Source organism: Ahaetulla prasina, chromosome 4 (genome assembly GCF_028640845.1).
Source record: "Ahaetulla prasina isolate Xishuangbanna chromosome 4, ASM2864084v1, whole genome shotgun sequence".
In the NCBI taxonomy this organism is placed as follows: domain Eukaryota; kingdom Metazoa; phylum Chordata; class Lepidosauria; order Squamata; family Colubridae; genus Ahaetulla; species Ahaetulla prasina.
In genome coordinates, this window is record NC_080542.1 from 145,362,851 (window position 1) to 145,378,442 (window position 15,592).

A 15,592-nucleotide genomic window follows, 5' to 3' on the forward strand; every position below is an offset into this window, starting at 1 on the left:
TTGCTCACTTAACGAGTGCAGTGATTCGCTTAACAACTGTGGCAAGAAAGGTCGTAAAATGGGGCAAAACTCACTTAATAATTGTCTCGTTTAGCAACTGAAATTTTAGGTCATAAATTGAGGATTGCCTGTTTCACTGTTTCGGCCAGTTGAACTACCAGGATTTGATCCCTTCCACTTATCAGCAGCTGGCAGTTTTTCAGGGGTAGAATAAGATACTTTCTTGGTGGGGGAAATTCCTTGATTGAACCACAAAATTCCCAAAGTTTTAACCAAAAACTGTCTACTATTGACCTCACCCCATTCCTAAGAGGTCTGTAAGGGGCGTGCATAAGAGCACAAACGTGCCTACCGTTCCTGTCCTATTGTTCCCTTTCATTATATCCAATTAATATAGTTATTACATAATTATGCTTATATATATATATATATATATATGCTTATATATCATAGTTATTTATGCTTATATATACTGTTGTGACTAAATAAATAAATAAATAAATAAATAAATAAATAAATAAATAAATAAATAAACTATCCACTAGATGAAATAATCTGATTCTGCATTGCTGGGGAATGACTGTGAGTCAAGTATTTGATTAATTTGATTAAATAAGTACACTGCAGGTTTTGAGTACAATGGTTGTGTTTCAGTGGACAACTCTCCGCGACACAAATTCACAAGTTCTTCTAGGTCCCTACAGGTACTCCTCAACTTACAACCATCCGTTTAGTGACTGTCTGAAGTTATGGAGAAGACTCACGACTAGACTTCACGCATTTATAAGCATCCCTGCATCCCCATGGTCACACCAGAGGTGGGTTTCAGCAGGTTCTGACCATTCTGGAGAACCGGTAGCGGAAATTTTGAGTAGTTTGGAGAACTGGTAGCGGAAATTCTAACTGGCCCCGCCCCCCATCTATTCTCTGCCTCCCGAGTCCCAGCTGATCAGGAGGAAATGAAGATTTTGCAGTATTCTTCCCCCGGAGTGGGATGGGAATGGATATTTTACAGTATCCTTCGCCTGCCACGCCCACCAAGCCACACCCACCAAGCCATGCCACGCCCACCAAGCCACACCCACAGAAGGGGTAGAAAAAAAAATTGAAACCCGCCACTGGGTCACATGATCCAAATTCAGGCGCTTGGCAACTGGCATGAATTTGTGACAGTCGCAACATTCCCAGCCAGCTTCTAACAACGAAGTCAATGGAGGAAGAAGTCCCATCCCGGGGGGGGGATTTGCTGGCTTTCCTGCCTAAAGTGCGATGAGAACTCACAGCCCCCTGGCGACTGGCCCAAAATCACTCAGCTGGCATTTGTGCCTAAGGCGGGACTTGAACTCAGCACCTCCTGCTGAAAGAAAGCTGTCCAGCAGCAGAAGGGAGCATCTGAGTGTCTCTAGGGATGGAGATTTTCCTGCCAAAGGCTCGGATTGTGCCATGAGCCTCTCACATCTGTGGAAATACTATGCACGATGGAAGAATGGATAGTGAAGATGACGGAGTTTGTAGAGATAGCTAATTAAGATTAATGCTGACTGGAAATCCCTTTTGGACTCTGTGTGAATATGTATGCATAGATGCAGATGAGAGGGGAAAACATGAGTTATGTTGTAACCACAGAGCAAGAGTTTAATTGAATGATTGTTTCAAAAGAAAATTTAAATTCAACCTTTTGTTTTTTTTCTGAACTTTTTCCTTCCTTCCTTCCTTCCTTCCTTCCTTCCTTCCTTCCTTCCTTCCTTCCTTCCTCCTTCCTTCCTTCCTCCCTCTTTGTTTTCCTTCCTTCCTTTCTCCTTTCCATCCTCCCTTCCTCCCTCTCTCCTTTTCCTTTCTTCCTCCCTCCCCTCTCTTTCTTTTCCTTCCTTCCTCCCTCCCTCCCTCTTTCCGTCCTTCTTTCCCTCCCTCCCTCCCTCTCTTCCTCCCTCCCTCTCTCTTCCTCCCTCCTCCTCTCTTTCTTTCCTTCCTTCCTTCCTCCCTCCTCTCCCTTTCTTTTCATCCCTCCTCCCTCTCCCTTTCTTTTCTTTCCTTCCTCCTCCTCCTTCTTTCCTCCTCCTCCTCCTTCCTCTTTTCCTCCTTTCCTTTTCCTCTTTTCCCCTTTTCCTCCATCTTTCCTCCCTCTTTTCCCCTTTTCCGCCCTCCTCCCTCTTCCTCCTCCCTCCTCTCTCTTTCCTTCCTTCCTTCCTCCCTCCCTCTCCCTTTCTTTTCATCCCTCCCTCCCTCTCCCTTTCTTTTCTTTCCTTCCTCCCTCCCTCCTTCTTTTCCTCCCTCCCTCCCTCCTTCCTCTTTTCCTCCCTTTTCCCTTTTCCTCTTTTCCCCTTTTCCTCCATCTTTCCTCCCTCTTTTCCCCTTTTCCTCCCTCCCTCCCTCTTCCCTCCCTCTCTCTCTCTCTCTTTCTTTTCCTCCCTCCCTCCCTTAAATATTACTTTCCATTACTTTTCTTCTTTCTTACTTAAAAATCTAATGGCATCATTAGTAGAAAAAAAAGGAGGAAGAAGTAGTCAGGTTGAAAGTATAAGTTGTTCTTTTGCCTTTGGGGTCAGACTAGAAGACCTTTAAGACCCCTTCCGACCCTACAATTAAAAACACCCCACTGAAGTTTCATCAGGAAAGTAATGTTTGCTTACAAACCATGCCAGCTCGTCCCTGGCTCAGCTTGCTGTATCATTGTTGGGGTTTGTTTGTTTTTTTAAGCTCCCCTGATCTGTTCTGTGTGTGCTTGGGAAAAGTTTGCTAGCTTCCGATGACACTTGTTAACTCAACCAGGTTTGTTTGTCATCCCCTGATGTTTATTCATCTGGTTTGAGAGAGCCCACCCACTCTCTTTGCAAGTAACAAGCACAGCTTCTAATACAACTGCTGGTGGACAGCCAGTCACTGCAGACTAGGGAGTTGTGAGTAAGACCTCACACTTTGCTTATCCTTCACTTTATTTGTGTATCCCCAAAAACCCAACAACCCAGTCCCTCATATTAGCAAGGTACCGAGCAACAACAGAGCAGAATTGCTTAATGGTTGATATGAAGCAAGAATACTCCTGTGTATTATTATCCCTGCTGATTCTGCCATCTCTGGTAAGTAAGAAGTTTGAAATTTGCTTCTTTCTTTCTCCATTCTTTTTTCCTCATGGGTCTCTTTACAAATATGTGTAAGAGCATAATATTTCAGAATTATTGGGGGGAAAACAAGTCAGAGAGGATCTTTTGGGGAAGAAAACAGATGGGTAGTCTGGGAACTCTGCATATAGAGAAATATTTCAAATAATGCCAATGCCACTGCAGAAAGCTCAACAGTTAGTGGTTTTTTTTGCAAAGGTTGCAAATAATTGAGAATATTTATGAGGTTATGGGGAAAACAGAGATTAAGAAAGGATGAGTTGGCATGGGCTGAGAATTTGGTAATTGAGATAGTTGTATGCCTAGAATTTTATTGCTAATTTAGCACTTAAAGGAGAAATTCTCTGCTTTGCTGGTCAATTTAAAGGAGGAAAAGGAGGATATTTTAGGAAGTATAGACTTTCTTTCTGACAGAGAATACCAGAGATATAGAAGAACACATGCCCAGTCCCCTGGGTACCACTACAACACTTTCTGGTTTGTCTAAAAATAGGCTGCATATTTGAAATATCAATGAAACAGAATTCCACTTTGAAGGAGAAGTGGCAGTTCTGAGATGTGAAGGATAAGTAAATAAATAAAACACCATGCACCAGGAAAACACATATTTGAAATCCTGCATCCAGTTTTGGTCCCCACAATGTAAAAAAGATGTGGAGACTTTTTCCAAAGTGCAGAGAAGAGCAAGAAAGGTGATTACTGGACTGGAGGCTAAAACATATAGAGAACTGTTGCAGGAACTGGGTATGTCTAGTTTAATGAAAAGGAGGACTAGGGATGGCATGATAGCACTCTTCCAATATTTGAGGGTCTGTCAACAATTCTCCAAAGCACCTGAGGGTAGAAAAAGAAGCAATGGGTGGAAGCTAATCAAGGAGAGAAGCAACTTGGAACTAAAATTTCCTGACAGAACAATTTCCTGACAGTTAGAACAATTAATCAGTGGGATAACTTCTCTCCAAAAGTTGTAAATGCTCCAACACTGGAGTTTTTTTTTTTTTAAAGACACTAGACAATTACTTATCTGAAATGGTATATAGGATTTCCTGTCTGAGTAGGGGATGGACTAGAAAACTTCCAAGATCCCTCCCAAATCTGTAATGGTCATGATGATAATATAGAGGGTATAAGATAGCTTTCTGACAAAAAAATATCAGAGATGTAGATGAACACACATAGAATCCTATTGAACGCCTCCCTGGCAACTTCTTACTTGTCTAAAAATAGGCTGTATGTTTGAAATATATCAATGAAAACTCCTTGAGGTAGATTTGGGTAGTTGAGAGGTGTAAAAGATAAACAAACAAGCAAGCAAGCAAACAAACAAACAAACATCCATGCACAAGGAAAACATGGAGCAATTATTTTTGGCAAACTGTATTCTCCTGCCTACTTAGGTTGAATGAAAAACTGGAAGGGAAGTACAGTTTGGTTTGTTTGAAAAGAGCATGACATAAGGGGCGTGCATAAGAGCACAAAAGTGCCTACCGTTCCTGTCCTGTTGTTCCCTTCATTATAGTATTATATGCATACTTTTACTTATACTTTTACTTATATATACTTTTTCTCTCATGATGGGTTATTGTTTATGTTGATGATTGTATATACTGTTGTGACAAAACGAAATTAAAAAACAAAATCTGTTTCAAAATTCAGCATTTGTCCCCTTTGTGGGGTCAAAGTTAAGAATCAAAAAAGGGGATGGAAATTGTTGAAAATCAACATTTGGGGTTTGTTTGTTTGTTGTTTTATTTCTTTGTTGTGGGTAGTTGTGGGTAGTTAGCAACTTGAAAAAGTTGCTAAAAGTCAAAATTCAGGAGCTTTTCTTCCAAGTAAAATTTGAAGGGGAAAAATATTGTTTAAAATCAGAATTCAGAGTGTTTCTCCCCCTTCCCAATGGGGTTAAAATTAAGGGTTGAAGGGGAAAAAGTTGTTGAAATTTTTTTCTCTCTCTCTCTCTCTACCTCTACCTATCATCTATCTATCTATCTATCTATCTATCTATCTATCTATCTATCTATCTATCTATCTATCTATCTATCTATCTCTAACTCTATCATCTATCTATCTATCTATCTATCTATCTATCTATCTATCTATCTCTAACTCTATCATCTATCTATCTATCTATCTATCTATCTATCTATCTCTAACTCTATCATCTATCTATCTATCTATCTATCTATCTATCTATCTATCTATCGATCTATCTATCTATCTATCTCTTGTCTATCTCTATCTCTACCTCTATCTATCATCTATTATCTCTCTCTCTCTCTACCTCTATCATCTATTATATCTATCTATCTATTTTCTATCTCTATCTATCTCTACCTTTAGAGTGCCTACCGTTTATCTCTATCATCTATTATATCTATCTATCTATCTATCTATCTATCTATCTATCTATCTATCTATCTATCTATCATCTATCTATTTTCTATCTCTATTTCTATCATTATCTATCTATCTATCTATCTATCTATCTATCTATCTATCTATCTATCTATCTATCTATCTCTAACTAATCTATCTATCTGTCTATCTATCTATCTATCTATTGTCTATCTCTATCTCTACCTCTATCTATCATCTATTATCTCTCTCTACCTCTATCATCTATTATATCCATCCATCTATCTATCTTTCTTTCTATCTATCTATCTATCTATCTATCTATCTATCTATCTATCTATCTATCATCTATCTATATCTATCTATATCTATCTATCTATCTCTACCATTATATCTAACTATCTATCTGTCATCTATTATCTCTCTCTCTCTACCTCTCTCTACCATCTATTATATCTATCTCTCTATCTATCTCTCTATCTCTCTATCTCTCTATCTCTCTATCATCTATCTATCTATCTATCTATCTATCTATCTATCTATCTATTCTCTATCTATCTATCTATTTCTATCATTATCTATCTATCTATCTATCTATCTATCTATCTATCTATCTATCTATCTATCTATCTATCTATCTATTCTCTATCTCTATTTCTATCATTATCTATCTATCTATCTATCTATCTATCTATCTATCTATCTATCTATCTATCTATCTATCTATCTTTCTATTCTCTATCTATCTATTCTCTATCTCTATCTCTATCTATCTATCTCTACCTCTACCTCTACCTCTACCTCTACCTCTACCTCTACCTCTACCTCTACCTCTACCTCTACCTCTACCCTATCTAGCTATCTAGCTATCTATTCTCTATCTCTATCTCTATCTCTCTGTCTCTACCTCTACCTCTACCTCATCTATCACTATCTATCTATCTATCTCTACCTTTACCTCTATCTATCTATCTATCTATCTATCTATCTATCTATCTATCTATCTATCTATCTATCTATCTATCTATCTATCTATTCCCTATCTCTATCTCAATCTCTATCTATCTCTAGCTTTACCTCTATCTATCATCTATTATCTATCTATCTCTCTCTGTTTGTTTATCTATCTATCTATCTATCTATCTATCTATCTATCTATCTTTCTTTCTTTCTTTCTTTCTTTCTTTCTTTCTTTCTCTGTCTATCTATCTATCTATCTATCTATCTATCTATCTATCTATCTATCTATCTATCTATCTATCTCTTTCTCTATCTCTCTATATATTATTAGAATGCTTTACAATTCATGTTGCTGGCTTGAAGTTTGATGTCTTCACTGAGCACATCTCAACGAGTGAGTGAAAAGTAACAGGAAAAACTTCTGACAAGCCCAAATTGTCATTAACATTTTTTAAACAAACGACTTTGCAGTGATGTGACATGGCTTGGATTTTAGCTTTTTTTTCTGAGAGGGGGCTATCTGTCCAGATGTTAAGGATAAAAAAAAAGTATCAGAAAACTTCAATATTTTTCCCCTATTTTAATTTGTGTTTATAAGTTTTGCCAGATTGTACAGTAATCTGTCTTGAAATGCTAAGGGGAAAGAAGGAAGCTACTGTCACTTTTGGCATTGTGATATAATTGTGTGCAAAAGATGCAAATGTTGCCATTTGTATGAATTGTGACAACTTCTACCAGATGTCTATGTTGGGGAAACGGCTTTCTTCACTAGTGTCATCTAAATGTGGGACAACTGACCAAGAAAGATCTGATAGAATCTCATCATGATGCTCATTAAGATGACATTAACAAAAATGACATAACAAGCTTGGTAAAAAAAGTTCATCACATTGGTATGACTCCCTTAACAACCGCCTTGCTTATCAATGGAAATTCTGGTCTCCATTCTGGTTGTAAGTCGAGTCCAGTATCCTTCCCTGGAGTGGGGAGGGAATGGAGACTCTGTAGTATCCTTCTCCCAGGAGTGAGGTGGGAATGGAAATTTTGCAATATCCTTTCCCTGGAGTGGGGAGGGAATGGGAATTTTGCAGTATCCTTTCCCTGGAGTGGGGAGGGAATGGAGATTTTGCAGTATCCTTTCCCTGGAGTGGGGAGGGAATGAAGACTTTGCAGTATCCTTTCCCTGGAGTGGGGTGGGAATGGAGACTCTGCAATATCCTTCCCCTGGAGTGGGGTGGGAATGGGGAATTTACAGTATCCTTCCCCTGCCACGCCCACCAAGCCACGCCCACAGAACCAATAGTAAAAAAAATTGAAACCCACCACTGAGGTAGTCACCAAATTACAGCTCATTTAGTGACTGTTCAAAGTTTCAAATGCATTGAAAAAAGTGACTTACGCCCATTTTTCACACTTCTGACCATTGCAGCCCCCCCCCCAATGGTCACCTGATCAAAATTCAGACACTTGGCAGCTTTGTCCTATATGATGACAATTCCTGTGATCCCTTTTTGCGACCTTCTGACAAGCAAAGTCAAGGGGGGAGCCAGATTCACTTAACAGCCATGAAAATTAATCTAACCTGCAAGCGATTCACTTAACAACTGTGGCAACAAGAGCTCGTAAAACGGGGTAAAATTCACTTAACAACTGTCTTGCTTAGCAACAAAAATTTGGACTGAATTGTCGTCGTGAGTCAATGACTACCTGTAATGGTTTAAATCACTTTTATTCTTTCCTGTGCCTGTGCTGTACTATTAACAGTAGCAGAGTTGGAACGGACCTTAGAGGTCATCTATTCCAACCCCCTGCTCACGCAGGGGACCCTATACTATTTTTGACAAATGGCTGTCCAGATTCTTCTTAAAAGCCTCCAGTGATGAGGCACCCGCAACTTCCGAAGGTAATTTGTGATTAATTGTTCTGACAGTTAGGAATTTTCTCCTTAGTTTTAGGTTGCTGTTTTAGGATAGGGATGGGAATGTCACCTTTTCATTTATTATTTCTAGGTCCGGGCCAAGGTTCAACCAGACTGTGTCCCCATCTTAGAGTGGAAACAGAATGAAACCAACTGCTTAGAAGAGATCCAGATGAACCAGAACCAAACTGCAGGTATACCCAGGTGGACCTGAGAAAGGCAGGGAGCTGGGAATTGCGGTTTCTTTGCCATTTCATTTTGCGATTTGAACATGCTGGAATCTCTCTTGAGTATCAATAATCTTGAGTGTTACTGCTGCATTGACAGTAGAGAATATACTAGACTCTAGAAGTATGCTTGGTGCTCTCTGAGCTTGGATTTGTGCTTAAGGTGTTGCGTGACCCGACTAGGTAACATCATCAGGGCTAGAGGAGGAGGGGGAGGAAGAGGAAGAGGAGGAAGAGGAGAAGAGGAAGGGGAGGAACAGGAGAAGGAGGAGGAGGAGGAAGAGGAGGAGGAGGAGGAGGAGGAAGAAGGAGGGGAGGAAGGAGAGGAGGAGGAGGGGGAGGAGGAAGAAGGAGGGGAGGAGGAGAGAGAAGGAGGAGGAAGAAGGATGGGAGGAGGAGGAGGGGAGGAAGAGGAAGAGGAGGAAGAGGAGAAGAGGGAACAGGAGGAGGAAGAGACGAGGAGGAGAGAGGAGGAGGGAGGAAGAGGAGGAGGGAGGAGGAAGGAGGAGGGGGAGGAGGAGGAAGAGAGACGAGGAGGGAGAGGAGAAGGAGGAGGAAGAAGGAGGGGAGGAGGAGGAGGGGGAGGAAGAGGAGGGAGAGAAGGAGGAGAAGGAAGGGAGAGGAGGAGGGAGAGGAGGAGGAGGAGGACTATGGGATCCTGGGTGCTGTCTGAGCTTGGTGGTTTTCTTGCAGACGTTTCAGGACCCAACTAAGGAACATCATCAGGGCTAGAAGGGAGTTGGGTTTGCAGGAAGAATTTGGAGTCTAACCCTAAAGGGGTTTATTATTTTGGGCAATTTTAAAATTCATTCAATGAGTTGGTGAACTTTGGGGTCTTCTGTTATGTTTCTCTTTCCAAGGATAATGGGGTTCTTTTTCTTTTTCTAATGGTTTTTCTTCCATTTGCAAAGATTGTAAAAGAATATGGGACCGACTTCTATGTTGGCCAGAGGCAAAGCTTGGAGAGTCGTTATCCTTCACCTGTCCAGGCATCATTTTCCACTTCACAAAGCAAACAGGTGAGAAGCAACTTCTTCCTTCCTTCCTCCCTCCCTCCCTCCTTCCCTCCCTCCCTTCACTCACTCACTCACTCATTCATTCATTCATTCATTCATTCATTCATTCATTCATTCATTCATCCTCATTCATTCATTCATTCATTCATTTATGCCTTCCTCTGTCCCACCATTCATTCATTCATTCATTCATTCATTCATTCATTCACATTCATTCATTCATTCTTGCCTTCCTCTGTCCGTCCCTCCCTCCCTCCCTCCCTTCATTCATTCTTCCCTCCTTCCCTCCCTTCCTTCCTTCTGGGTTTTGGTTCATTTTGGTTCTGATCCAAACCCATGTAATTATTTCCTAGTCTTTGATATTTCTTTCCTTAGTATTTCTTAGTCCTCAACTTACAACCACAACTGAGCCCAACGTTTCTCTTGCTAATCAAGACAGTTGTTAAGTGAATTTTCTCTCATTGAACTACCTTTCTTGCCACAGTTGTTAAGTGAATCACTGCAATTGTTAAGATAGTTACCCTGTCGTAAAGTGAATCTGGCTTCCCCATTGACTTTGCTTGACAGAAGGTCGCAAAAGGGGATCACATAACCCTCGCCCCCCCCCCCAGGACATTGCAACCGTCATAAATACGAGTCAATTGCCAAGCATCCGAATTTTGATCATGTGAACATGGAGACGCTGCATAAATGTGAAAAATGGTCGTACGTAACTTTTTTCAGTGCTGTCATAACTTCAAGCAGTCACTAAATGAATGGTTGTAAGTCAAGGACAACTATTTCATGGAAAAGCATGTCTTAGTTTTCACGCTTTTTGCTGGAATGAATTGTTCTTATAGGAAGCTGCTCAACTTATGACCTCAACTCGTCATAATTTGCCACCGTTGTTAAGTGAACCACTGCAATTCTTAAATTAAGTGGTCATTAAACGAATCCAGCCTCCCCCATTGACTTTGCTTGTGGGAAGTTTGCAAATGGTGATCACGTGACCCTGGGACACTGTAACCATCATATAAATACACACCTGTTGTCAAGTACCTGAATTTTGATCACATGACTGTGGAGATATTGGGAAGGTTGTAAGTGTGAGGAGTGGTCGTAAGTCACTTTTTCAGTGCTGTCATAAATTCAAACCATCATTAAATGAATGGTTGTAAGTCGAGGCTACCTGTGGTTAGTTTTCACACCTCACAACAAGCCACAGTCAGTCACTATGGGTGTATATGTGCGTGTCACACTTGAAACAGATCAGGCAAGGATAAAAATTAAATTTTGTTCTTTATCCACATTTAAACTCGATACGATTAGACTAAATCCTCGATTTTACCTCAGCTGAACAGGATTTTTGGTTTCAACGGATGAATCTTCATTCCCCCATAATAGACACCATCTCTTCTTTCTAAAGTGGGTCAATTAACATAATTGCTGTTATTTGACGAAGTTGATGTATGTAATTGACATAATTAGGTGACTGGGGTAAATTTACATTACTGATGTCATTCGCACTCGACAAGTGATGTGAATTTCGACATATGACATCAATTACGTAATTACTGAGATAAATAAACTGACCCCAATGGCAGACGTTTACACAAATGGTATAATTCTGGCAATTATGCCCATTTGGATTTAATAAACATCCCTTAGTTATTGATTTATTAGGTTTGTTTGCCACCCATCTCATCTCGAGGTGATGCTGGGCCCCTTAAGGACGAGCCTAATATATAAATTCCCTGGCCTTGGGCTGCCAAATCAAGAACATAACAGGTTCATTCCCATGTATCAATATTGATTTGATTACAAATTATTATAAAATAATAGTGAGACTCCAGAGGATGGTAGAGGATAGGAAGGCCTGGAGGAACGTTGTCCATGGGGTTCGCGGTGGGTTGGACACGACTTCGCTACTAACAGCAACAACATTGTTGTTTAAGGGATCGTCCACTAGGACTCCAAGGTCCCTCTCCCAGTTCCTGTTTTTGAGCAAGTTTTCGCCTAAAATTCTTTGAATACAGCTAGTCCTCAACGTGCGACCCCAACCGAACCCAACGTCTGTGTTGCTAAGTGAGACGGTTAAGTGAATTTTGCCCCATTTTACAACCTTTCTTGCCACCGTGAATCACTGCAGTTGTTAAATTTGTACCATGTTTCTTAAGTGAACTCATTGATCATCAGAAGGTCGCAAAAGGGGATAACGCGAGCCTGCGACACTGAAACAGTCATAAATGTGAGTCGGTTGCCAAGCATCCGAATTTTGATCATGCGACTGTGAGGATGCTACAATGGTTGTAAGTGTGAAAACCGGTCCTAAGCCACTTTTTCCAGCACCGTCATAAACAGTCACTAAATGAACTGTTGTAAACCGAGGACTATCTTTACAGCTTATAATTAAGATATTCCTGGTCCTGCTTCTTGTTCAGACTACATCCAAGGGCTAATACCTTGAGTTGTTGACCCCGGGGGTCCCATCGCTTGAACCAATCTAATGTTGCTGGTTTTAATTTTTCGCAGGGATGGTGAAACGGAGTTGCACAGAGCAAGGCTGGTCTGACCCGAATCCACCTTATTCGGTCGCTTGTTCGATGGAAGATGATGCCTCTAAGGATGAAGTGAGTGTGGGGGAGTGGGAGATAAAGACAGATACTGTGTGTGTGTGTGTATAATATATTTATGTATGTATGTATGTGTCTGTGTGTATAGTCTATATCCATATTTCTATCTATCTACAGTATGTATCTCTTTTTTTCTCTCTCTTTCTGTCCATCCACCCATCCATCCACTGATCCATCCACCCATCCATTCATCCATCTACTATTCACCCACCCACCCACCCATCCATCTATCTATCTATCTATCTATCTATCTATCTATCTATCTATCTATCTATCTATCTATTTATTCATCCACCCATCCATCCATTCATCCCTATCTATCTATCTATCTATCTATCTATCTATCTATCTATCTATTCATCCACCCATCCATCCATCCATCTCTATCTATCTATCTATCTATCTATCTATCTATCTATCTATCTATCTATCTATCTATCTATCTATCCATCCATCCATCTATCTATTCATCCACCCATCCATCTCATCTATCTATCTATCTATCTATCTATCTATCTATCTATCTATCTATCTATCCATCCATTCATCCATATCTATCTGTCTATCTATCTATCTATCTATCTATCTATCTATCTATCTATCCATCCATCCATATCTATCTATCTATCTATCTATCTATCTATCTATCTATCTATCCATCCATCTATCTATCTATTCATCCACCCACCCACCCACCCACCCACCCATCCATCTCTATCTATCTATCTATCTATCTATCTATCTATCTATCTATCTATCTATCTATCTATCTATCTATCTATCTATCTATCTATCTATCTATCTATCTATCTATTCATCCACCCACCCACCCATCTCTATCTATCTATCTATCTATCTATCTATCTATCTATCTATCTATCTATCTATCTATCTATCTATCTATTCATCCACCCATCCATCCATTCATCCATATCTATCTATCTATCTATCTATCTATCTATCTATCTATCTATCTATTTATTCATCCACCCATCCATCCATCCATCCATCCATCCATCCATCCATCTCTATCTATCTATCTATCTATCTATCTATCTATCTATCTATCTATCTATCCATCCATCCATCCATCCATCCATCCATCCATCCATCCATCTATCTATCTATCTATCTATCTATCTATCTATCTATCTATTCATCCACCCACCCATCCATCCATCCATCTCTATCTATCTATCTATCTATCTATCTATCCATCCATCCATCCATCCATCCATCCATCCATCCATCTATCTATCTATCTATCTATCTATCTATCTATCTATCTATCTATCTATTCATCCACCCATCCATCCATCTATCTATCTATCTATCTATCTATCTATCTATCTATCTATCTATCTATCTATCTATCCATCCATCCACCCACCCATCCACCCACCCACCCACCCACCCACCCACCCACCCACCCACTATCTATCTATCTATCTATCTATCTACCTACCTATCTACCTATCTCTCCATCCATCCATCCATCCATCCATCCATCCATCCATCTATCTATCTATCTACCTACCTACCTATCTACCCACCCAACCACCTACCCACCCACCCATCCATATCTATCTATCTATCTATCTATCTATCTATCTATCTATCTATCTATCTATCTATCTATCTATCTATCTATCTATCTATCTATCTATCCATTCACCCACCCATCTATCTATCTATCTATCTATCTATCTATCTATCTATCTATCTATCTATCTATCTATCTATCTATCTATCTATCTATCTATTCATCCACCCACCCACCCATCTATCTATCTATCTATCTATCCATCCATCCATCCATCCATCTTTATATTCTCTTTCCTAATCCTAAACAATTAAAGCAGAATTTAAATCATGGCAGAAAAACTCTCTTGTTATTCTCATCTGCAATTTAAACATAATTCTTGAGTTATAAACATTCATTTAGTGACCGGTCGAGGTTACAACAGCAGTGAAAGAAGTTACTTATGACTGGTTTTCACACTCATACAACCGTTGCAGCATCCCCACGGTCATGTGATCAAAATTCAAGCGCTTGGCAACTGACTCGTATTTATGATGGTTGGCAGGATCCCAGGGTCACGTGATCCCCTTTTGCAAACTTCCGACCAGCTCACTTAAAAGAACTGCCTCACTTAGCAGCAGAAATCTGGGGCTCCATTTTGGGTCATAAGTCAAGAACTATCTGTATTTTAGCGTCGAGAGGAGACACTCTGCTGCCTGGGTGTTATTTTGTTTTGTGTGTTGTTGTTTTTTTTCCTTGGTTAAAATAATTGGCGCCAGGCCTTTAGTCAGAGGATCCAGGATTTAGGTGAAGCTCTCTTGAGTTGGAGATTTCAATTCACAGGACCGAAATAGAATTTCAAAGGCGAGGAGAACATCGCCTGTGTGGGGTGATCGACTCGTATTTGTGCCACTACAAATGGCGGAGAGATGCCGTGTTAAACTGCTCCCCTCCGCTCCTCCTCGCTTTTCAATGGTGAACAGCAGGACTTCACAATCTTCCGAGTGGTCCTTGACCTGGATGGGGGTTTGAGTGAAGGGTCTCTTCCGATGCCTCCACAAATAGCAGATTCGTCTGGCCTTCCTTTAATAATTGGACATAACCAGGCAACCTTCTCAATGCTCATTATTTTCCATGTCCTTAACGCGCCAATTGTGTGGCGCTGGCGTTAATTGTAGGGCCCCCACCGTCAAGCTGCCAGCGGCCTGAAGAGCGAGGTGGGGAGGGGGAGAAGGCTGCCATGAGATTAGGATGAGTTGAGATAAACAACATCTTCGCCAGTCAGTCACAGAGGAGAAGAGAGCACTTGCAGCTCAGGGCTGAATTGTGGGGCCTCCTTGGGGGTGTCTCTGAGCTTGGTGGCTTTTCTTACAGACGTTTCATGACCCTATTAGGTAACACTATCAGTGCTAGAAGGGAGGGGAGGTTTGCAAGGAGGAGGAGGAGGAGGACGAGGAGGAAAAGGACTATGGGGTCCTTGGTGCTCTCTGAACTTGGGGATTTTCTTGCAGGCGTTGTGTGACCCAACTAGGTAACATCATCAATGCTAGAAGGGAGGGGGGTTACAGGGAGGAGGAGGAGGAGGAGGAGGAGGAGGAGGAGGAGGAGGAGGAGGAGGAGGAGGAGGAGGAGGAGGACAACTTTGGAGTCCTTATTACTCTCTGAGCTTGTTTTCTTGAAGAAGTTTAATGACCCAACTAGGTAACATCATCAATGCTAGAAGGGAGGAGAAAAATGGGGTCCTTGGACTTAGTGCTCTCTGAGCTTGGGGGTTTTGTTGCAGACATTTCATGACCCAACTCGGTAACATCTTCCTCCCTGCAAACTCCATTCCCTTAAACTGGTAAGTCTGCAAGAAAACTA

At 40.7% G+C, this 15,592-nt stretch overlaps 1 protein-coding gene across 3 annotated transcripts in view; it reads left to right on the forward strand.

Annotated features, from left to right (window-relative positions):
* Positions 1 to 553: 553 nt before the first annotated feature.
* GHRHR (growth hormone releasing hormone receptor) overlaps positions 554 to 15,592 on the forward strand; it is a 38,492-nt gene continuing 23,453 nt past the window's right edge. For 2 of the 3 annotated variants that reach the window (XM_058181032.1, XM_058181034.1), the window contains exons 1-5: positions 554 to 818; positions 2,980 to 3,077; positions 8,444 to 8,546; positions 9,491 to 9,598; positions 12,107 to 12,204. In XM_058181032.1, coding sequence (XP_058037015.1) covers positions 3,015 to 3,077; positions 8,444 to 8,546; positions 9,491 to 9,598; positions 12,107 to 12,204 — 372 coding nt within the window. In that variant the 5' untranslated portion in view covers positions 554 to 818; positions 2,980 to 3,014. Of the gene's footprint in view, positions 819 to 2,434; positions 3,078 to 8,443; positions 8,547 to 9,490; positions 9,599 to 12,106; positions 12,205 to 15,592 lie in introns of those variants that run through there. The other variant, XM_058181033.1, reaches the window with a different exon arrangement.